At 46.4% G+C, this 23,314-nt stretch overlaps 1 protein-coding gene across 2 annotated transcripts in view; it reads right to left on the reverse strand.

Moving 5' to 3' along the window:
- The window catches only part of LOC137431535 (endoplasmic reticulum aminopeptidase 1), an 87,005-nt gene that overhangs the window by 17,305 nt on the left and 46,386 nt on the right, over positions 1 to 23,314 (reverse strand). For both annotated transcript variants that reach the window (XM_068122950.2, XM_068122951.2), the window contains exons 12-15: positions 13,840 to 13,925; positions 7,333 to 7,516; positions 7,002 to 7,152; positions 5,010 to 5,191 (exon numbers count right to left, since the gene is read on the reverse strand). In XM_068122950.2, the coding sequence (XP_067979051.2) occupies positions 5,010 to 5,191; positions 7,002 to 7,152; positions 7,333 to 7,516; positions 13,840 to 13,925 (603 nt within the window). The remainder of the gene's footprint in view (positions 1 to 5,009; positions 5,192 to 7,001; positions 7,153 to 7,332; positions 7,517 to 13,839; positions 13,926 to 23,314) is intronic.

The raw sequence follows: 23,314 nt of genomic DNA on the forward strand, positions 1-23,314 counted from the left end.
TCAAAAAAGTGGATTTGGGGTGAAATTAGCGGGGGTAGAAAAGATCAAGGTTTTGGATGGGGGAAGATAAGAGATGGTGGTGAACAGCTATTTTAAAGACCTGGAGGGTGGAATGGGATTGAAGAGAGTGAGGGAGTTTGTTCCAGAGGCGGGAGAAAAGAGGAATGAAGGAGTGAAGGTGAGCAGAGACTCTTCATTTTGGCAGTTTAACCATAAGACGGTTGCAGGCAGATCTTGTGCGACCTGTAGGAATATTTGGGGGACAGAGCCCAGAGAGAGCTGGGTGGGCAAGGCCAGGGAGGAGTCGGTAGAAGACGGAAAGACCACCAACCTGCCTGCGGTGAGTGAGTGAAAGGCCCTTGGAGTTAGCTTCATCGTGGGAGATTCCAATGATTCTGAACGCTTTGGTTTCAACAGCGTGAAGACGAGCTAGGTGTGAGGCAGGAGCACCAGCCCAGACGGGAGAGCAGCAGATGAAAGCCTTGTATGTGGTGAGGAGCTCAGGTGTGCCAAGGAAGGACTTCGCACGACGGAGGATGCCCAGTCGGCGACTGGCTTTGGAGGCCAGATTTGAAATGTGGTTTTCCCAGGAAAGATCATGGCAAATAGTGAGACCCAAAAGCTTGAGTGACAGAACTTCTTGGAGAGGATTATTCAGAAAGTGGATGGGAGGGTTGTCCAGTCGGTCTTTTCGGAGAGACATCGTAAGAGTGTGAGATTTGTCAGGATTGAAAGACATGTTCCACTTGTTTGCCCAGTCTGTGATTTTGTCCAGGTCTGCAGAGAGTGAGGAGGCTGCAGACTGCCGATCTGAGGGATGAGGGATGAGGAATGGAGCGACAGAGAGTAGAGTCATCAGCAAAGAGATAGAGAGGATTTTCAAGAGAGTCAGATAGATCATTGATGAACACCAGAAAAAGCACAGGGTACAGAACACTGCCTTGGGGAACTCCAGCCTGAACAGGAAGAGGAGATGAGAGAAACCCATTCAGGGCCACACGTTGACTACGACTAGAGAGGAAGTCCGCCAGCCATGCATGGAGATTTCCATGGATACCAAAGGAGGAGAGTTTGGTGAGCAGAGCGGGGTGCCAGACCGTATCGAAGGCACGTGATATGTCAAGGGAGACAGCTCTAATTTCCTGTTTGGCATTGAGGACCTCCATCCATTGCTGAGAAAGCAGAAGCAGCATGTCCAGAGTAGAGTGACCAGGTCTGAAACCAAATTGATGATCAGAGATCAAGCCATTGGAGAAGAGGAAAGATTTCATAGCTGAAGCAATGATGGATTCCATGACTTTGCTGATAATTGGGAGAAGGCTGATTGGTCTGTAGCTGCGAGGATCTGTTTTTGCACCTTTTTTGTGCAAAGCGGTGATGTTGGCTGATTTCCAAGCAGATGGCAGATGATCATGAGCAAAAGAGAGGGTGAAGAGAACAGAGAGAGGGAGTGAAAGAGCGGAAGAACAGGATTTTAGGACCCGTGGGCTGATGCCGTCAGGTCCAGTTGCAGAATCAGAGTCGAGGGTTGACAAACTTTTCCATCTTGTCAGGAGGAAAGGACACAGAGTCCAGGAGCAGCTGGGTTCGACTGGGTACGGTGGGTACAGAGAGGGATGGGTTTGGGACACAAGATTTAGAGGCAAACACAGAGTTGAGGCATTCAGCTTTTTCAAGTGCGGAGTCAGCCGTGTAGCCATTTGAGGTGAGGGAGGGGATGGAGGGGGAACAAACACCAGAAACAGATTTGACCAGACGCCACCAGGATTTGGAAGAGGGAGACAGATAAGAGAGTTCGGTCTTGAGAACGGAGGGATATTGTTTCCTGGCTCTCCTGAGGGTGGACACACACTTGTTTCGGGCTTTGTGAAAGGAAATGAGATTTCCTTCCGTTGGATTTGCTTTCCAGGAGACGAAAGCAAGTTGATTCTGGGCAACAGCCTCACCACAATATTCCGTGTACCATGGACGGGAGGAAGGGTATGACAGCTGAAGACAAGATGGGATAAATCTGTGCATGAGAGAGAGCAATTTACTTTGGAAGAATTCCCAGGATGAGTTGATGTCAGAGGCGGGAGAGATGGGAGACCAGTCCAGATGATTGATGGCTGCTTGAAGACCGTGCCAGTTGGCCTGAGTGAAATGCCAGACTCGTCAACGCTGAGGAGGCTCTCTGAGAATGGTCAGAGAGATGTCCACTTTAACAAGCACATGATCAGATGAGCCGATTGGAGCAGAAGAAGAGCAGCAGACATTTTCAGGGAAGTTAGTCATAACCAAGTCCAGAAGAGAAGATGCTCCGTTGACTGAGATCCGGGTTGGGAAATTGACAGATTGTGTCAGTCCCGGTGAGTCGCAGAAGTCCTTTGCTGAAGAGCCATGGCTGGTGAGAGAGGTACCCACACCCTGCCAACTGGCATGGTGACAATTTAAATCACCACATATGAGGAAGAGAGAGTTGGGATGGGTATATAGAAGTTGGTCCATATTATCAGACAGCGAGATGGAAATGGAGTCATCACTGTTTGGTGGACGGTACAACACACATATGAACAAGAGGTGGGAGCGAAGGGGAAGCCGCAGCCAAAGGTATTCCTGGGGGTGAGGTGGAGAGAGGGCAGTGCAGGGCGAGTGAGGAAGAGTTTTTTTTATAAAGATAGCAACCCCACCTCCGAGGCTCAGGTCTAGGCTCAGGTCTAGGCTCAGGTCTATCACACCGGAGGAGGGAGTAACCTGGGAAAGATACCAAGGAATCAGAGACATCATGAAAGAGGAAAGTTTCTGTTAAGCAGATCACGTCTGGTTTGTCAGAAGCAACCTGTATGGACAGATCAGTCACGTTTGAGCGAAGGCCCCGGATGTTTGAGGGCCATACCGTTAATGAAGAGGCAGGGGGAGCATCGGATACAGAACGGGGGGGGGGGGGGGGGGAGGGGTAGGGTAAGATGTGGAAGAGGAGGAAGAGGTAGGGAGAGCTGTTGAAGGTGTGTCAGAGATTTCAGAATAGCTTGGAGAAAGGGAAGAATGGGGCGGACAAAAAGTTTGATGGTGATTGGGTGAGGCACAGTGAGGTGTTATTTGAGGAGGGGAAGAGCGAGGCAGAAGGTTGGGGGAGATGAAGGTGAAAGTTGGAAGGGGGAGGATGCGGGGAGGACGCTTTGAGGATGAGAGGTGAGAGGGGAGTCGAGGAGGGGAGGAGCGAGGGAGAGTCTCGGAGGGGAGGGGTGTGGGGGGAGTTTAGGAGGGAAGGGGAAAGGGGGGAGATTTGAAAGGGATGGGTGATGGGGAAGATTTGGAGGGGAGGGGCAGGGGGGAAGATTTGAAAGAGTTGGGTGATGGGGGAAGATTTGGAGGGAAGGGGTGATGGGGAAGTTTTGGAGGGGAGGGGTGATGGGGAACTTTTGGAGGGAAGGGGTGATGGGCAAGATTTGGAGGGGAGGGGCAAGGGGGAAGATTTGAAAGGGATGGGTGATGGGGAAGATTTGGAAGGGAGGGGCAAGGGGGAATATTTGAAAGAGATGGGTGATGGGGAAGATTTGGAGGGGAGGGGCAAGGGGGTAGAGTTGGAGGGGAGGGGTGATGGGGAAGTTTTGGAGGGGAGGGGTGATGGGGAAGTTTTGGAGGGGAGGGGTGATGGGGAAGTTTTGGAGGGGAGGGGTGATGGGGAAGATTTGGAGGGGAGGTGTGAGATTGGATTTTGAAAAGAGTACGATTAATGGGAAACGAACATTTATTGCAAAAAGTTTCTTGAGACCTTCGAGTCAAAAATACGTTTGAGGACGCTGAAGGAGGGGTGGAGTGCTGGAGAGTTTAGGGAATGTATGAAAGAGGCACTGTAAGAGATGGGAATTTTTTTTGGAATGAATAGATTTGGTAAGTCAAAAGCATCCTTTTATAGAGGAAGAAAAAGGTGTTATAATATATGACAGAATACAGTTCTTCAGGGGAAAGTTTAAACATTTTTAACGTGATCACGAACAACGTGGTCGAAGAACGAACGAACAAATAAGAACAACGAATAAACGAATTAGAGCAGAGAAGGAAATATTTTTTTGGGGTTTTTTTTTTCTGAGTTGAGTTTTTAAACAAGGAAGTATGGGGTGAAAGACGGACAAAAAACAGGGAACGAAAGTAATTGCAGCGCAATCGACGAACCGCTGAGAGGAAAACAAGGCCCCAAGGTTGGACACGGAAACCTACTAGGCCTCAGAATATGCGACACGAATTAACCGACGATTTTGTATGCAGGTACGAAAAATCAACACCGAGAATCTTACCAAAGACACACCACAAGTGCACACACCGAAAGACAGACACAGCCACGACAAAAACACAACTGTGAAAAAATTACTTGACTTCGAAAGCGTGAGCGCATGGACAGCCTCAAAAGAAACGTGACCTCCAATCTTGCGCATGCGCAGAGTCATCTGCCCACAACCTTTTGAGATGTCGTGCTATATATCGCTTTTGGACCGATCACTCAATGGTGAAGAATGACTTGTGGAATTTAAAAAAAATTCTTGCATCCGGATTCGGATATTCACCAAAATTGAACCGATTTGTCCTCGTCACACACAACCAAGTCCAACAAGTTTAGTCCAAATCCGTCCACAACTTTTTGAGATATCCTGCGATATATTGGTTTTAGTCCTATCTCTCAATTCTGAAAAATCACTTAAAAAAATTATCTGATCCGGATCCAGGTCAGAATCTTCACCAAAATTGAATCATTTCCTCCTCGTCACATCAGCACCCTGCCCACCAAATTTTGTCCAAATGCATTTTAAGATATCCTGTTCACTAACAGACAAACAGGCAAATAGACAGACAGGGGTGAAAACATAACCACCATCTACCTACGGTGGCGGAGGTAATAAAATCTATATTTTGGGCAATTAAAAAAAAAAACCCCCAAAAAGAACCAAATGATTAAATATGCTTCGCTTGCATTCATAACATTTTCCAATAAAGTAAAACCGCATGTGAATGCAAAGTCTTGCTGATCCCACCTTGCATTATGCCGTTTCCAATTGAAATAGAGGGAAAGAGCTTTTCGAGTGGCGTTTTCTGAACCATAGCGGCAAAGCAGTGGGAAAGAATATTCCTGCAACATTCTTTGCTGCACAATCTCAGATGAGTTCCAAGAAAATGAAATATTAAGAATTGGAGTGGAGATATTCAAGATGTAATCCTGCAGAAATAAGTGGTGCATGGAGAATTAAACACACAAAACATGGTAGTTTCACTCTTCCATCAACTGAATAGTGCACCATGAATGATGCCAACCAACAAACAATAATTCAACTTATTTAATTGCAAGGGTATATTTCATAACAAAGGATGAGTGTCAATAAGGCCTAAAAAAACGATTGGAGGTTTTTAATGAAAGAACTAGAATGCCACAACGCACGTCGACTGATTTGCCTCCATCCACATTATTACATCATTATAATACTTGTTAGCCAGTTTGATTTAAATCCATTCAGCTGTTCTCAAGTAATCACATTTTTACCTGACATGACCTCTGACATTTGGACTCTTGACCCCAAAATGTAATCACTTAATCTTTACATCATGATGCTGTTTGAATGCATAAACTGTACCAAGTTTGAATGAGATCATTTCAGCCATTCTCAAGTTATAAACCTTTCAAAGACTTTGCCCTTTGATCGCTTGACCTCAAAATCTAATCAGTTCATCTTTATATCATTCTACATAATTGTACCAAATTTGGTCAGAATCCTATCACTGGGTCACAAGTTATCGCAGTAACAGGATATTTACCGAACATGACCTCTGACCTTTGGCCTTTGACCTCGTTAACCCAAAATCTAATCAGTTAATCTTTACATCATTATACATACCTGTACCAAGTTTGACTAAGATCCCTTCAGCCGTTCTCAAGTTATTGCGGTAACGAAAAAATATCACGGCCGGACGGACGGACAACCTGAAAACATAATGCCTCTGTCGACTTTGCTGACGGAGGCATAAAATGTCATAGCCCCTCCCGTGGTTTTAGCAATTTTGCTGTACGGAGTTAAAGGCCATCAGTCGGCCATCTTTGGTTGGATGACAAAACAAAATCTTCTGCATATGTATACTCATGCATTGTCTTTGTGCAAAGTTTGAATAAAATTGTACCATGCATGTTCAAGAAATGGTTGGGGACACGTTTAAGTAACAAAATGGCCGCCAGTTAGCCATCTTGGATCCATTCTTGAAAAAGAAATGACATGCACATGTAAGCCATCATTCTTTATCTGTGTACCAAGTTGTACCATGTGTACCAAGTTGTACCATGTGTACCAAGTTGTATCTGTGTACCAAGAAAAGGTTGAGGATGTGTTCCACATCGGGTTTTTTTTACTACTAAAACGGCCGCCAGTCTGCCATCTTTGATCAATCTAAAAAATAAAGTGAGGTGCACGTGTATGCAATCATGTATTCCGCTTGTGCCAAATTTGAACAAAATCGGACCATGCATGTTCATTAAATGGTTCGGGACACGTTTAACAAAACGGCCACCAGTCGGCCATCTTGGATCTGTTTTCGTAAAGAAATGACATGCATATGGAAGCCATCATTAATTATGTGTGTGCAAAGTTTGAACAATATTGGTAAATGCATGTCCGAGAAAAGGGTGAGGAAGTGTCCAACATCAGGCTTTTTTACAACCAAAATGGCCGCCAGTCGGCCATATTTGATTGCATCGCGAAACAAAATAATGTGCACATGGACATTGTATTGTCTTTCTGCCAATTATGAACAACATCGGTACATACATCTCCGAGATATGGTTGCAGACACACGGACGGAAGACCAAATCCATAAGCCCAGGTTTCAGACCAAGTCCAATGGGGGCTAATAAAGATTTGTGAAGACTAAACTATAAACTGAGTATGCACACAGTACATGTTGTCAAAGCAAGGATATACTTGAATCGAGTCGGAGGGTCAATATATGTCTACAAAAGCAGGTCGATTATTAAAATTAATTACCTGGAGATGATGGCTTTCTGCACCATAAAATTCCAGGAGGTTGTTTAGTACACCAAGGTTTCTGAGAGCTGAATGCCACGGTACAAATGACGTCTCCGCTGGCAAGTACTGGGTCAGTGAAAGTGGCACCGAATAATTCAAGATACCAGAGCTGAGGGTGGCAGAGGTACAAAATAGCAGAGCTAAATGGTACAACCATGAACAAAGATTTTTAAAGCTGAAAAACGATACTGCATAGACCACAGGCCTCATGAGAAAAAAAAGTAAGCATATCATCCCAACAAAATGAGGAAGTAGCCCGTGCAAAAGATAGTGAGGAAGCAGAACGTACAACGCAAGCACGAAGGCACTGTGCAACAGTACTGCACGCTGAGAAGAGCCAAACACCGTATGGTCTTCCATAAGTTGCTTCTGCAGTGCATTCCAGTTGGCCACATCATAGTTGACCAAATAGAAGCCACCAACGTCACCTTCATCAAGGAGGAACCATGTCACTTCACCAATGGGTAGTTTGTCTAGAAGTGGTGCAATTGGGCCGAAAGTGGGGAGGTGTTGGATGGGGGTTGTGGAGGGAACAGTCATGACGATGCATATATTGTACATGTACGCAGAGTGAATACTTAATTAAATGTGTGGAACAAAGGAATTGAGCAATTTCCACGGAAAGAAAAACACACCGACATCATACTCTATTTTGTGGAAAAATGGGCTGAATGGTAAATTGCACAAGATTTAAACCAACTCCAGGCCGGTGGAAAAGCAACCACTGTTGAAGAGGTTTGGACAGCTCAAATACATAATTGTACAACATTTTGGATCAAAATATTGACAAATCTTGCAAGTTAGTTTTATATATTATTTATGAGCCAACAAAAAGTCTTTTCAACTTTAGCATTTTTATTGTACCATTCTCTTTGCTCATAGCTTGAACGACAAGATAAGTAGTTACAGGTACAAACAGCTTAAAAGGCTTCTCCACAAACCTCAACACCGAATAGAAAAAGGTGTACAACATGGTATTTGCATTGTTTTTATTTTTTCTGTTTGTGCAAATATTGATAGATTAATTACAAAAACATTTACACTGACTTTGGTGTAATAACACAAATAAAGAAGCAAAATAATAATAATAATAATAATAATAATAATAATGATATACATTATTTTTACTTCTGCCACCAAAGGTGGACGAAGGTTATGTTTTCGCCCATCTGTCTGTATGTCTGTGAGCAGAATATCTCAAAAAGTTGTGGACAGATTCAGACAATTTGGTGGACAGGTTGGGAGTGTGACAAGGACACGTCGTTCAAATTTTAGTGAAGATCCGGAACTGGATACAATAATTATTTAAGTGGTTCTTTACCATTGACAAGACAAAAACATTATATAGCCCGATATCTCAAAAAGTTGGGGAAGGACAAGGACGAAACATTGTCGACAGGTTGCGTGTGTGCCAAGGAAGAATTGATTTGATTTTAGTGAAGATCTGGAACCGGAAGGCAGAATTTTTAAAAATTTTTATTTTAAGTGATTCTTCGCCATTGAGAAATAGGGCCAAAAACTATATGCTGTACTGTATAAGCACGATATCTCAAAACGTTGAGGACAAGTTATGACAAAATTTCGTGGAAGGGGTTGGGTAGGTGACAAGAACAAGTCGATTAGATTTTGCTTCAGGTCCGGATCCAGATCCAGCCTATCAGTGGGATACAAAACGTAAACTATTAAGCCTCGCGAAGGTATGCGCTCCACTGAATGCCTTTCTAGTTCCCCAGGCAAACTGATTTCACAACTTAACTGCCACGTCTCTGGTCTATAGGCAGAAGAAACTATGATTGACGAAGCCATTCCATTGAAGAGCCAACTTGCATCACTCATCCCGGTATAATGTCATACTAGCCGAAACCCGTGGAACATCCACGGAAGGGAGGATGTGGTGTATGGATAGAGTGTACCATTATGGATGGCATAGGGGATTTGCTTGTCCGAGTAAGAGTTAGGAAGAAAGATGAGAATGAAGAGTGCGTATATGAACAACGTATTTATTCCAATCTACTTAAATGACAACGCTACGATATACTTTTGAAAAATGAATGGATTCGTAATAGGAATCGGCATAGCACCACTCTGGGATTGTCCACTCAGCGGACGGCTTGCTTCGCCTTCGCCCAGCAGACGCCAATACGATGGCGTCGTATCGGCAGTTAATCGGATGCTTTTGGGCCCCAACGTCGGCTAATTCAGATTTTTCGAGTATGCATGTACATGATAAACAAAGAGCGTGGTTCGTAGATCGTAAATCCATTAGTGCCGTGAGCATCGGGTCACTGGGTGCGGCGTAAAAGGGATAACAAAGTCGAGTCCTTACGCTATTATTATATAGATCACTCATATCGGTTCTTCACTGTTCCTTAATCTGCATTATATAAGATTAAGCCAACCCCGATAGGATAACCTTTTTTAAGCCTCCCCCTATCCTGACCTTACATCTTAGACCTCTGAGACCACTTTAGATCATTCGACCCTTTATGGTCTAAAAGGGTTTCAGGGTCCTTTCACTGGACAAATGGAACGTTTTTTCATAAATTCAGGACCCGCTCATCCTACATAGTTTTCACTGTGCGAATACAAGTGTTATCAGGCCTTTTAGCCCACAAAGACCCATAATTTTGCATGGAATTACACTGAAAATTAACTTTATCACCTCATGCCAACATGAAAATCAATGCACCTCAACCACGACTGCCCTTCATTGGAAACTGAGTGTCTGTCCCACTTGGGACTATTCGTTTTATTTTAGCTGCAGACAACACCAACGTGACCCCTCAAATATGAGAGAGCAAGAACCCAAATTCCTATTCACTGCATTGTTTTGGGCTACATTTATGCATAGCAACACTACCTCTGTTGTGGAACAATCTGTGCCAACCTTCACACATCACTGCTCCATGCTGCTCTCAGACAGGTTTTCCCATTCTGCTGTACACTGGTGCCTCTTTCTATCATGTTCTCTTCTAAACGCTTTTCCACATTAATCACAGATGATCTGGGTTGGTGCTGATTGTATCAATTGTCTGCTCGTTACTCCCACCTCCAGGCCTTCTTGGTATAGAGTTGGGGAGTCGCAAGTGGTAGCCAGTGGAAGCCAGTTCAAACAACTTGCCTTGAGTGACCTTGATGTCCTGCATGTCCGATCTGATGACATCACCATCTCTTTTGTGACTCCCCTCTTGGTCAAGGTTGCCTGAGCCAGTCAGAGAGCCACTTCTGTGGCACCCATGGCGGATGTGTTGGTTTGGAGGATGCGTTGGTTTGGCGGATGCGTTGGTTTGGCGGATGCGTTGGTTTGGCGGATGCGTTGGTTTGGCGGATGCGTTGGTTTGGCGGATGCGTTGGTTTGGCGGATGCGTTGGTTTGGCGGATGCCTTGGTTTGGCGGATGCGTTGGTTTGGCGGATGCGTTGGTTTGGCGGATGCGTTGGTTTGGCGGATGCGTTGGTTTGGCGGATGCGTTGGTTTGGCGGATGCGTTGGTTTGGCGGATGCGTTGGTTTGGCGGATGCGTTGGTTTGGCGGATGCGTTGGTTTGGCGGATGCGTTGGTTTGGCGGATGCGTTGGTTTGGCGGATGCGTTGGTTTGGCGGATGCGTTGGTTTGGCGGATGCGTTGGTTTGGCGGATGCGTTGGTTTGGCGGATGCGTTGGTTTGGCGGATGCGTTGGTTTGGCGGATGCGTTGGTTTGGCGGATGCGTTGGTTTGGCGGATGCGTTGGTTTGGCGGATGCGTTGGTTTGGCGGATGCGTTGGTTTGGCGGATGCGTTGGTTTGGCGGATGCGTTGGTTTGGCGGATGCGTTGGTTTGGCGGATGCGTTGGTTTGGCGGATGCGTTGGTTTGGCGGATGCGTTGGTTTGGCGGATGCGTTGGTTTGGCGGATGCGTTGGTTTGGCGGATGCGTTGGTTTGGCGGATGCGTTGGTTTGGCGGATGCGTTGGTTTGGCGGATGCGTTGGTTTGGCGGATGCGTTGGTTTGGCGGATGCGTTGGTTTGGCGGATGCGTTGGTTTGGCGGATGCGTTGGTTTGGCGGATGCGTTGGTTTGGCGGATGCGTTGGTTTGGCGGATGCGTTGGTTTGGCGGATGCGTTGGTTTGGCGGATGCGTTGGTTTGGCGGATGCGTTGGTTTGGCGGATGCGTTGGTTTGGCGGATGCGTTGGTTTGGCGGATGCGTTGGTTTGGCGGATGCGTTGGTTTGGCGGATGCGTTGGTTTGGCGGATGCGTTGGTTTGGCGGATGCGTTGGTTTGGCGGATGCGTTGGTTTGGCGGATGCGTTGGTTTGGCGGATGCGTTGGTTTGGCGGATGCGTTGGTTTGGCGGATGCGTTGGTTTGGCGGATGCGTTGGTTTGGCGGATGCGTTGGTTTGGCGGATGCGTTGGTTTGGCGGATGCGTTGGTTTGGCGGATGCGTTGGTTTGGCGGATGCGTTGGTTTGGCGGATGCGTTGGTTTGGCGGATGCGTTGGTTTGGCGGATGCGTTGGTTTGGCGGATGCGTTGGTTTGGCGGATGCGTTGGTTTGGCGGATGCGTTGGTTTGGCGGATGCGTTGGTTTGGCGGATGCGTTGGTTTGGCGGATGCGTTGGTTTGGCGGATGCGTTGGTTTGGCGGATGCGTTGGTTTGGCGGATGCGTTGGTTTGGCGGATGCGTTGGTTTGGCGGATGCGTTGGTTTGGCGGATGCGTTGGTTTGGCGGATGCGTTGGTTTGGCGGATGCGTTGGTTTGGCGGATGCGTTGGTTTGGCGGATGCGTTGGTTTGGCGGATGCGTTGGTTTGGCGGATGCGTTGGTTTGGCGGATGCGTTGGTTTGGCGGATGCGTTGGTTTGGCGGATGCGTTGGTTTGGCGGATGCGTTGGTTTGGCGGATGCGTTGGTTTGGCGGATGCGTTGGTTTGGCGGATGCGTTGGTTTGGCGGATGCGTTGGTTTGGCGGATGCGTTGGTTTGGCGGATGCGTTGGTTTGGCGGATGCGTTGGTTTGGCGGATGCGTTGGTTTGGCGGATGTGTTGGTTTGGCGGATGTGTTGGTTTGGCAGATGTTGGTTTGGCGGATGTGTTGGTTTGGCGGATGTGTTGGTTTGGCGGATGTGTTGGTTTGGATAACCATAGCGAGATAACCATTCAAGACGACATGCCATCACTTTGTGAGTGGCAGTTACGGGGTCACCCCAGCATTGTCTGATTTCGCTGCTGTGATCAACTGGGCCCACTGCTGCATGTTGTAGATGCCAAGAACGGTTGTCATACACCTGTGATGTAACGCATCAAGTTTCCTCCTATGTTTCCTGAGTGGGATCCAGCACTCCCAAGGCAAATAGTAACACAGAAAAGATGCATGCTCGGTAGATCTTCAGTTTTGGCTGGACCGTCAGCTCTCGGTCCATGATCAGAGGTCTGCACAGACAACCAAAACCATAGATGCCTGTGCAATCCTTCTTTCAACATCAGAGTCTATTCTGCCAGATGACTTGATCACCGAGCCAAGGTAAGAGAACTCGCTCACATAATCAACTTGGTTGGTCTCGTCTTTGTACAAGGGAATTCTGTCCTCCTCTGCAACCTATTTGCCAGCAGTCATGACCTTTGTCTTGATGTTGCTTATGGAGAGTCCAAAATCTCTTGCTACCTGAGTGTATTGATGCATGGCCATTTCGGCTCCAATTCTGGTGTTGGCAAGAAGGGTGGAATCATCGGCAAACTGACATTCAGTCAGCACAGTCTCATTTGCATTTTGGGTGTATCGCCTATAGAGCTTCCCATCATGGGTGTAACCAAGATAGGCTCCAACTATTTTCATTCCCTCCATCTTGCAGCCCACTGTTTTATAACAAGACACGAGCACAGGTGCTATACCACATCCCGGTCTCAGTCTGTTGCCCACGTCTATCACATGCACTGCAAGCTGAAGAGGCCGGATGATCTGACAATTTAAATATACAACTATTGCTTTTGTTTGCTCTGATCAGTGTACACTTGTTAAACAATCAATATCTCACTCTTGCCTGAAGAGTCGTGCAAATTTGCACAATACTACTCACCATGCAGTATTTGTAGACAACCTCTTTCAGCACATATCCATAAAAGCTATCACCATATTGATATTCTGCACAACTTTTCATCAACATAATTTCATAGGGACACTGTGGACCATCAGTTTTTAAAAAACCCAAAAAAAAAAACAACCTTTAGAGGCCATTTTTCCTCGCAAAGCGGGGGTTGGCCTTTTTTGGGGACCGTGGTTGTTGTTGTTTTTTTGGTCCCCTTTTTGAAGCAATATTTTACGGCCGGATGCCCTTCCTGCCGCCAACCCTTTTTGTCGCCTTTTTACGACAAGCAGGGAATTACCAGTTAACTGGTACTCAATTAGCCGACCTCGGAAGGATGACAGGCTGAGTCAACCCCCCTGGCGTTAATTCAGCAATCGACCGGGATTCGAACCCAGGATCCTTGGATCCTAAAGCTGGCACCCTAGCCGCTAGCCCAACACCAGGACCATCACTTAAATGGAGCAAAATTATTAGCAATGTCGTAAGTCTGTTTTATGACACAATTTGCATGCAAAAGGGAAGCAATAGATTTCATCTATAAAACGAAGAATTATTGGCACCATATAAACCTTTGTGCTTGTTGAAAAAGAGAGGCCCATTCAGACCATACGGCAGTAGTTTTGTTTGTTTGAATGTTTGCACACAAACATTTGCATGATCATTGATACAAACGCCATTTGTTATAGTTTCAAAATATAACATGCATTTATTTTATCATTGCACAATGTGAAAAGACGCACCTTCTCTGTTGACCATTAAGTGGAACTCCAAATCAGACAAAGAATTATTGCTCGTCAGTAGAATCAGTGGAATGCGCCACAACTCACTGCCAAGAAAACAAAGATGTCACATGACAGTGATGGAGCTTAGATGCCATGTCCTCACTGCAAGATATAACAGCACATCAATAAATGTATTGTTATGTCTATGGAATATGGAATAGGCTCTGAGCGGCGGCACAGTGACTTGGATAACAGGGGGAGGGGTCTGTATTTAGAAGTAAGGCCTGGTTGCAAAAAAGCACTCTCAAGGAAAGATTTGAGGATTGACTGAAATATCTCCTCCAGTTTCCCCTAAAAGAGTAAAGACATCCTTAATTTGAGGAACGTTGCACATTCAAATATTCCTTAGGTTTTTCCTTCAACTCAAAGGTGCATCCCATCCCTCCCCTCTGCGTTTCCAAATGGCGTTCTTCGTGGAAATTTGGTCACCACGGATTACGTCTATCACCACAGAAAGCCCGTCACATCTGATCATTATAGCAGCTGTGGTCCTGCAAAACATAGCTCGGAGAGGTAGACAACCAGACTTCCCAGGGGGAAGATGAGCTCCAGGTACCAGTAGAGGAGTATCGAGAAGTGATGAACCAAAACGGTGCAGCGCGATGCCTGGGGATGATAGAGCAATACTTCCACAATTGAGAAGTGTTTGTGCATTGCAAAACCCGCTCTGACCGGCGGCACAGTGACTTGGATATCATTTTCACTCTTTCATGACATCCAGAATATTTTGCTTGTTGTTTCACATCCATGTCTCACTTTCATAATGTCACACTTTCAACATTCTCGAAAAGTTTCAAACATTTACTGCACACATTAATGCATTTAAAATAAAATGCGAAATGATAATCGAATGCATTTTACACAAGAATAATTTTATTGCTCCTTCATCCGGAAGCCCCATGCAACATATAACAAGCATGGATGGAGCAATATAACAAGCATTATTTAAAAATTACGTGTTCATTTTAAATCAATAGCAACACAACTTCATTCCTATCTCTAATCTTCTTGGTTTCCGAGCATAGCAGTGGCTCCCAAGGATTTCCTCAACCTTACGGAAATCCTTACTTGAGGATTTCCGAAGGGTTGTTTATGCAACAGCCCTCATGGAAATCCTTCCCCAAGGAATCACAGCATACCTAAAGGGGAATCTTTCCTCAAGGATGAGAATTTTATGGAACCGAGCCTAAGGCCTTAAAACCATGGGGTGGGGTGGGGTGTGGGGGAATTGTGTTGTTTATAACATTTATACGTATTCGAAGTTTATATAATATAACATTTATACGTATTTATACATAACATTTATACATTATACGAATTCGTATTCGAAAAACAACAGGCATTTTAAGGCCATTTTCCCTGCAAGAGCGGGGGTTAGCCTTGCGGTGCCCATGACAATCTTCTCCATTTTGCCCTATTTTCTGCATCTCCCCTGGTTAACCCCCTTGCCCGCATTTCTTCTTCCACCACCTTTAGCAAAGTCTTTCTTGGTCTTCCCCAAAAAACTTCCTTCAACATTCATTTCCATCACTCTTCTCAACCAGTCACTTTCATTCTTCCTCAACACATGACCAAACCATCTCAACCTTTTTCTCTTCACAGCATCCATCACAGGCTCTATTCCCATCATCTTTCACAATTAATCATTTGTCTTCCTCTCTCTCAATGATACTCCGCACATCCACCGAACCATTTGCATTTCCACCCTTTCCAGCCTTCGTTGCTGCTCTACGTTCATTACCCATGTCTCGCTCCTATAAATCATAACACTTCTCACACATGCAGCAAACACCTTTCCCTTCAGCTTCAACGACACTCGCATCCTCGTCAGCACACCACTCAGTTCCCGAAAATTCTTACATGCACATTTCACTCCAGCAACCATTGCTGAGTCTGATCCACATTCTCCATTCAGCATGTCTCCGAGGTAGCAAAATCTTTTCACACCTTCCAGCTTCACGCCGTCTCCAAGATCCAACTCAACATTTCCTCCATCTGCAGCTCCCTCTGTGCACACCTTACACTTGAATGTAGCTGCCACACTGGTTAATGACCCTCTCAGACCACGACATTTTTGACGAACCCAATCAGCGCACATTGTACATTGAATGGAGTTCACTCCGACACCCTTCTGCACACAGCACACGGCCACTTCCCAGTTCTTTCCACCTCACCACGTGCTTTAACACTTGCCATCACCTTCGTTTTCTGATATTCACCTTCAGACCTTTTGTCTCCATACATTCCTTCCACTTGTTCATCTTCTCCTTCAGTCCATCCATACTTTCCGCAATCAACACCAGATCATCTGCATAAAACAACTCCCACGGTAAACCTTCCTTTACATTCCGAGCCAGCACCTCCATCACAGTTACAAATAGTAGTGGACTTAGTACCGACCCCTGATGCACTACCACCGTCACCTCAAACTCACCACTGTTCTTGTCCTTCATCCTTACAGCTGTGCACGCCATCTCATACATTGCCATCACCACTCTGATCAACCATTCCTCCTCTCCTAACTTCCTCAATGCCCATGTCACTACTTCGCATGGAACCCTATCGAATGCTTTCTCCAGATCAACAAACCCAAGAAATAACTTCTTCCTCTGCTCCATGTACTTCTCCTGCAACTGCCTTACAATAAAAAGTATGTCTGTCGTTCCTCTTCCTGACGTAAATCCAAACTGCATTTCGTCGATCTTCACTTTATTCCTTATCCTCTTCTCCATCACCCTTTCCAATACATTCATTCCATGCTCCAATAACTTTATCGCTCGATACGAGCCACAGTCCAGAGGGTCACCTTTCCCCTTGTTTCGAGGGACGAGGGTACTCAGTTCCCAATCCACTGGAATGCGGCCTTCTTTCACCACCAGATTACAGATCTCTGTCATTCTCTTCACACCCCAACTTCCCGATGCCTTCAACATATCTCCCACAACTCCCGTCGGCCCTGCTGCTTTTCTACTCTTCATTGCTTTTATCACCCGGTGTACCCCAGTTTAGAATAGGTACACCGTATCCCTGCGTGTCGTAAGAGGCGACTAAAAAGGGTTGGCGTCAGGAAGGGCATCCGGCCATAAAAAAACCTCAAAAAGAGAACCAGGACAATTACAACTATACACAAAGAATTAAGTTAAGCACCCCTACACAACGAATTAAGGTAAGCACCCCCTAATATATATTCTTTGTGTATATGTATACATTGGCATATATTCTAAGGTATGTGAGATCAAATAATGATTGGTATGACATTAGCAATTATCCATTGATGAAATGCAGATGAGTGCACTCATCTGTGACGCCCATCGCTCGTGCAGCACGTGTTATCATCCACGTGGTCGTGATTTTCTGTAAATGCACTATCATCACGGGTTATTGCAAGTCACGCCTGAGCTCGTGTGGGGGTTACATGGTCATTTTCTCGTAATGGTGGCTCGTAGACGGTTGTCGGACGGAGAACGATGGCGGATAATAGGCATGATCGAGTCCGGAATGTCCAGAAAAGCTGTAGCTCGAACGTTGGGTTACCACCATTCGGTGATCAGTCGGTTGGTGCAGAAACACCAGGAAACGGATGCGGTGAAGGACCGCCCAAGGTCTGGAAGACCTCGCGTGACAACAGTCCGCCAAGATAGAGCGCTTTTGAGACTGGTGCGACGATATCCCTTCGCCTCGAGCCATTTCCTGAAAGACAACTGGCTGCCCAACAGAAGGCTATGTCACCGTACCGTGGGGAACCGCCTGAAATCGGCCGGTTTAAGGTCAAGACGAGTGATCAAGCGTCCAAGGCTACTCGAACGACATCAGAGGGAGCGTTTGGCATGGTGCCTAGCGCGACGTGGATGGAACATCCGGTCTTGGAGGCGAGTTCATTGGTCGGATGAATGCCGGTTCTTGCTGTACGTGACAGATGGGCGTGTTCGGGTGTGGCGACACAAAAACACCGCGTATGCACCTAAAAACATTCAACCAACGGTACCCGTTGGTGGTGGCTCGATTATGGTCTGGGGATGCTTCTCCCATGACTGTAAGTTGGACCTGATAACTGTGCGAGGTAACCTCAACGGAGAGCGATATGCCGAGGAAATCCTGAATACCACCGTAATCCCGCACTTCGATGACCACACCCTCGCCAGCAGACCCATCTTCATGGATGACAACGCCAGGCCTCACCGTGCGAGACGCGTCCGAGCCTTGCTGGAGCAAGGTGCTGTGACAACCATCCCCTGGCCTGCGTACAGTCCTGACCTGAACCCCCTCGAGCACGTTTGGGACATGTTGGGACGACAAATTGCGAAGAAGGTCCCTCCAATAGCCAATCTGGATGAATTGGAACGTGCATTACATCGGGAATGGAACAACCTGCCACAGCAACGCATACGACGGCTTACAGGGTCTATGAGACGTAGGGTTGAGTCAGTGATCCGATCACGTGGGTCCTACACACGTTATTGACGCAAAGATCGCTAGAGGTCTTCTCAGAACAATGACTGTACGTTAGAAAACATAAACGTCATCCACACTGTCCGTGATGGACCTATAGCTCCATACTTAAATTGAGGTGCAAATATGCCTAAAATTCCCAAAAAATTTCACCTTAAATTATTCAGAATAAAATATTGAAAACGGCATGATTGTTATGTTTTTATGTGACCATAATATCACTTCTCCAGAAAATATAGCAATATCATGGGTATATTACACTGTTTTGACGACAACAAACTTCTAATGTGCGAGGTTGTAAAAAAACGGGGGGGGGGGGTGCTTAACTTAATTATTTGTGTATACATAACATAAGGGCAGGGTACAGCCCGAAGTACCCCGTGGGGGACCCCACTCCCTCTCGTCAAAACTCAAGGTGGGGAACCCGATTGAAGCAGAGGTGGAAATCACTCCATTTATGACGACGGAACGTCTGATGCCTGATGTGGAGATCGGTTTCTGAGGTTTGGGACATGGAATGTAGGGACAATGACAGGGAGATCAGGAGAAGTGGTGGAAGTATTGGTCAGAAGAAGAGTGCAGGAGACGCACTGTGTGCGGGAGACGAGATGTGTGCGAGACATATGTTGTGTGCAGGAGACGAGATGGAAGGGAAGTGGTGTGAGAATGGTGAAGGGTAGGCAGGGACAGAAATACAAGTTTGTGTCGCAAGGGTGCCCAGAAGGCGTGAATGGTGTTGGTGTCCTGTTTTCTGAGGAGTTTGTAGACAGTGTGGTGAGTGTGACAAGAGTGAGTGAAAGGTTGATGATGGTGAAAATGATGATTGGAAAGCTCTTGGTGAACGTCATCTCAGGATATGCTCCGCAGGTTGGTTGGAGCGATGAAGAGAAGGACAAGTTCTGGTGTGCAATAGAGAAGCTGATGGAAAACGCGAAAGATAAAGAAGTTGTTGTGGTAGGAGGAGACCTAAATGGACATGTGGGAAGGAGTATGGACGGTTTTGAGGGAGTTCATCGGGGTTACGGATATGTTGTGAGAAATGGAGAAGGTGAAAGGATTTTGGAGTTTGCTGATGGAGCTGATTTGTTGATTTGTAAAACTCAGTTCCAAAAAGAGGATAATAAGCTTGTTACATACACGTTAGGTGGGTCGACGACAACCATTGACTACCTGCTGGTGCGGAGGTGAGATAGGGGGCACCACCGGGACACAAAGGTGATCCCGGGGGAGGAGGCTATTTCACAGCACCACTTGGTTGTCTGCGACATAAGGGTGAAAGGTGCGAGGAGACCTCGGCGGGTGAAGTACCAACCGAGAATGAAGGTGTGGATGTTGAAGGAGGTGACAGTGAGGGAGGCATTAAAAGAGAGGCTGAGTATGGTAGAGGATGATGTGCTTGAGCTTGAAAGTGGTTGGATGTCAATGAAAGATTGACATCGGAAACATGGTGGTGGGATGATGAAGTTGGAAAGAAGATTGACGAGAAGAGGAAGAAGTTCAAGGAGTGGCAGAAGGCAAAGGGTATGGGGGCAGAAAAGGCAGAGCATGAAAGTTATAAGGCAGCCAAGAAGGCTGCAAAGAAAGAGGTAGCAAAGGCGCAGGAGGCATGCAGGAAAATGTTCGGAGAACGCTTGGATTTGGAAGAGGGTCAGAGAGCGGTATTCAGGATTGCAAAGCAGATAGCGAAAGAGACGTGTGATGCGATGGGGGCGAGTTGCTTGAAGGATGAAGTGGGACAAATCATCGTGGACCCAGATGGAATTAAAGGAAGAGGGAAGAGATATATAAAAATACTGTTGAATGCAGAGAATGATTGGGATGGCAACATAGAGAGTAACCCAGTTTTAGGTCCGGCAGAGAAGATAACCGAGAAGGAAGTTGAGGAAGCGATAAAAGCAATTAAAAAAAAAAAAAAAAAAAAAAAGCGATAAAAGAGGAAGTGGAAGCGATAAAAGCAATGAAGAGTAGAAAAGCGGGAGGGCCGACGGGAGTTGTGGGAGATATGTTGAAGGCAGCGGGAAATTTGGGTGTGAAGAGAATGACAGAGATCTGCAATCTGGTGGTGAAAGAAGGCCGCATTCCAGTTGATTGGGAACTGAGTACCCTCGTCCCTCTATACAAGGGGAAAGGTGACCCTCTGGACTGTGGCTCGTATCGAGCGATAAAGTTATTGGAGCATGGAATGAAGATATTGGAAAGGGTGTTGGAGAGGAGGATAAGGAAGAAAGTGAAGATTGACGAAATGCAGTTTGGATTTATGCCAGGAAGAGGAACGACAGACACGCTTTTTATTGTGAGGCAGTTGCAGGAGAAGTACATGGAGAAGAGGAAGAAGTTGTTTCTTGGGTTTGTTGATCTTGAGAAAGCATTCGATAGGGTTCCACGCGAAGTAGTGACATGGGCATTGAGGAAGTTAGGAGTGGAGGTTGATCAGAGTCGTGATGGCAATGTACAAAAGAGCATGCACAGCTGTAAGGATGAAGGACGGGAAGAGTGGTGAGTTTGAGGTGAAGGTGGGAGTGCATCAGGGGTCGCTGCTAAGTCCACTACTATTTGTAGCTGTGATAGAGGTGCAGGCTCGGAACGTAAAGGAGGGTTTACCGTGGGAGTTGTTGTATGCAGATGATCTGGTATTGATTGCAGAAAGTATGGATGGACTGAAAGAGAAGATGAACAAGTGGAAGGAATGTATGGAGACAAAAGGTCTGAAGGTGAATATGGGAAAAACGAAGGTGACGGCAAGTGGTAAAGCATGTGGCGAAGGGGAAAGAACTGGGAAGTGGCCGTCTGCTGGGTGCAGGAAGGGTGTCGGAGTGAATTCCATTCAATGTACAATGTGCGCTGAGTGGGTTCATCAAAAATGTAGTGGTTTGAGAGGGTCACTAACCAGTGTGGCAGCTACATTCAAGTGCAAGGTGTGCACAGAGGGACCTGCAGATGGAGGAAATGTTGAGTTGGATCTTGGAGACGGGGTGAAGCTGGAAGGTGTGAAAACATTTTGTTACCTCGGAGACATGCTGAATGGAGAAGGTGGATCAGACTCGGCAACGGTTGCTGTCGTGAGATGTGCATGGAAGAAGTTTCGGGAACTGAGTGGCGTGCTGACGAGGAGGGGAGTGTCGTTGAAGCTGAAGGAAAAGGTGCATGCTGCATCTGTGAGAAGTGTTATGATTTATGGGAGCGAGACATGGGTAATGAACGTAGAGCAGCAGCGAAGGCTGGAAAGGGTGGAAATGCGAATGGTTCGGTGGATGCGCGGAGTATCGTTGAGAGAGAGGAAGACAAATGATGAATTGCGAAAGATAATGGGAATAGAGCCTGTGATGGATGCTGTGAAGAGAAACAGTTCGAGATGGTTTGGTCATGTGTTGAGGAAGGATGAAAGTGACTGGTTGAGAAGAGTGATGGAAATTAATGTCGAAGGAAGTAGAGGACGGGGAAGTCTGAGAAAGACTTGGCTAAACATGGTCGAAGAAGAAATGCGGGAAAGAGGGTTAACAAGGGGAGATGCAGAAAATATGGCAAAATGGAGAAGATTGTCATGGGGACCGCAACGCTAACCCCCACTCTTGCAGGGAAAATGGCCTTAAAATGCCTGTTGTTGTTGTTGTATTGCTTTTATCGCTTCCTCAACTTCCTTCGCAGTTATCTTCTCTGCCGGTCCTAAAACTGGGTTACTCTTGATGTTGCTGTCCCATTCATTCTCTGCATTCAACAGCTCTTCCATCTTCCTTTAATTCCATCTGGGTCCACAACGATTTGTCCCACTTCATCCTTCAAGCAACTCACCCCCATCACATTGCACCTCTTTCGCTATCTGCTTTGCAATCCTGAATACCACTCTCTGACCCTCTTCCGAATCCAAGCATTCTCCGCACATTTTCCTGCATCCCTCCTGCGCCTTTGCTACCTCTTTCTTTGCAGCCTTCTTGGCTGCCTTATAACTTTCATGCTATGCCTTTTCTGCCCCCGTACCCTTTGCCTTCTGCCACTCCTTGAACTTCTTCCTCTTCTCATCAATCCTCTTTCCAAGTTCGTCATCCCACCACCATGTTTCCGAGTGCCTCGGGGGTCCTTTTGTCCATCCACGTACCTCACCAATGGCTCCCAACAGACTATCTTTCATTGACATCCAACCACTTTCAAGCTCAACCACATCATCCTCTGCTATACTCAGCCTCGCTTTTCATGCCTCCCTCACTGTCACCTCTTTCAACCTCCACACCTTCATTCTCGGTTGGTACTTCACCTGCCGAGCTCTCCTCATACCTTTTACCCTTATGTCGCAGACAACCAAGTGGTGCTGTGAAACAGCCTCCTCACCCGGGATCACCTTTGTGTCCCAGAGGTGCCCCCTATCTCGCATACGCACCATCAGATAGTCAACAGTTGTCGTCGATCCACCTGACGTGTATGTAACAAGCTTAATATCCTCTTTCTGGAACTGAGTATTACAAATCAACAAACCAGCTCATCAGCAAACTCCAAAATCCTTTCACCTTCTCCATTCCTCACACCATATCCATACCCCCATAAACTTCCTCAAAACCGTCTGTACCCCTTCCCACATGCCCATTTAAGTTTCCTCCTACCACAACAACCTCCTCATCTTTCACGTTTTCAATCAGCTTCTCTATCGCACACCAGAACTTGTCCCTCTCTTCATTGCTCCGACCGACCTGCGGAGCATATCCCGAGATGACATTCACCAAGTGCTTTCCAATCATCATTTTCACCATCGTCAACCTTTCACTCAGTCTTGTCACACTCACCACACTGTCTACAAACTCCTCAGAAAACAGGACACCAACACCATGCATGCCTTCCGGGCACCCTTGCCACACAAACTTGTATTTCTGTCCCTGCCTACCCTTCACCATTCTCACACCACTTCCCTTCCATCTCATCTTCTGCACACAACATATGTCCACTCTTCTTCTGACCAATACTTCCACCACTTCTCCTGATCTCCCTGTCATTGTCC

The sequence above is a fragment of the Myxine glutinosa genome, chromosome 7 (genome assembly GCF_964187855.1).
Source record: "Myxine glutinosa chromosome 7, kmMyxGlut1.1, whole genome shotgun sequence".
NCBI lineage: Eukaryota > Metazoa > Chordata > Myxini > Myxiniformes > Myxinidae > Myxine > Myxine glutinosa.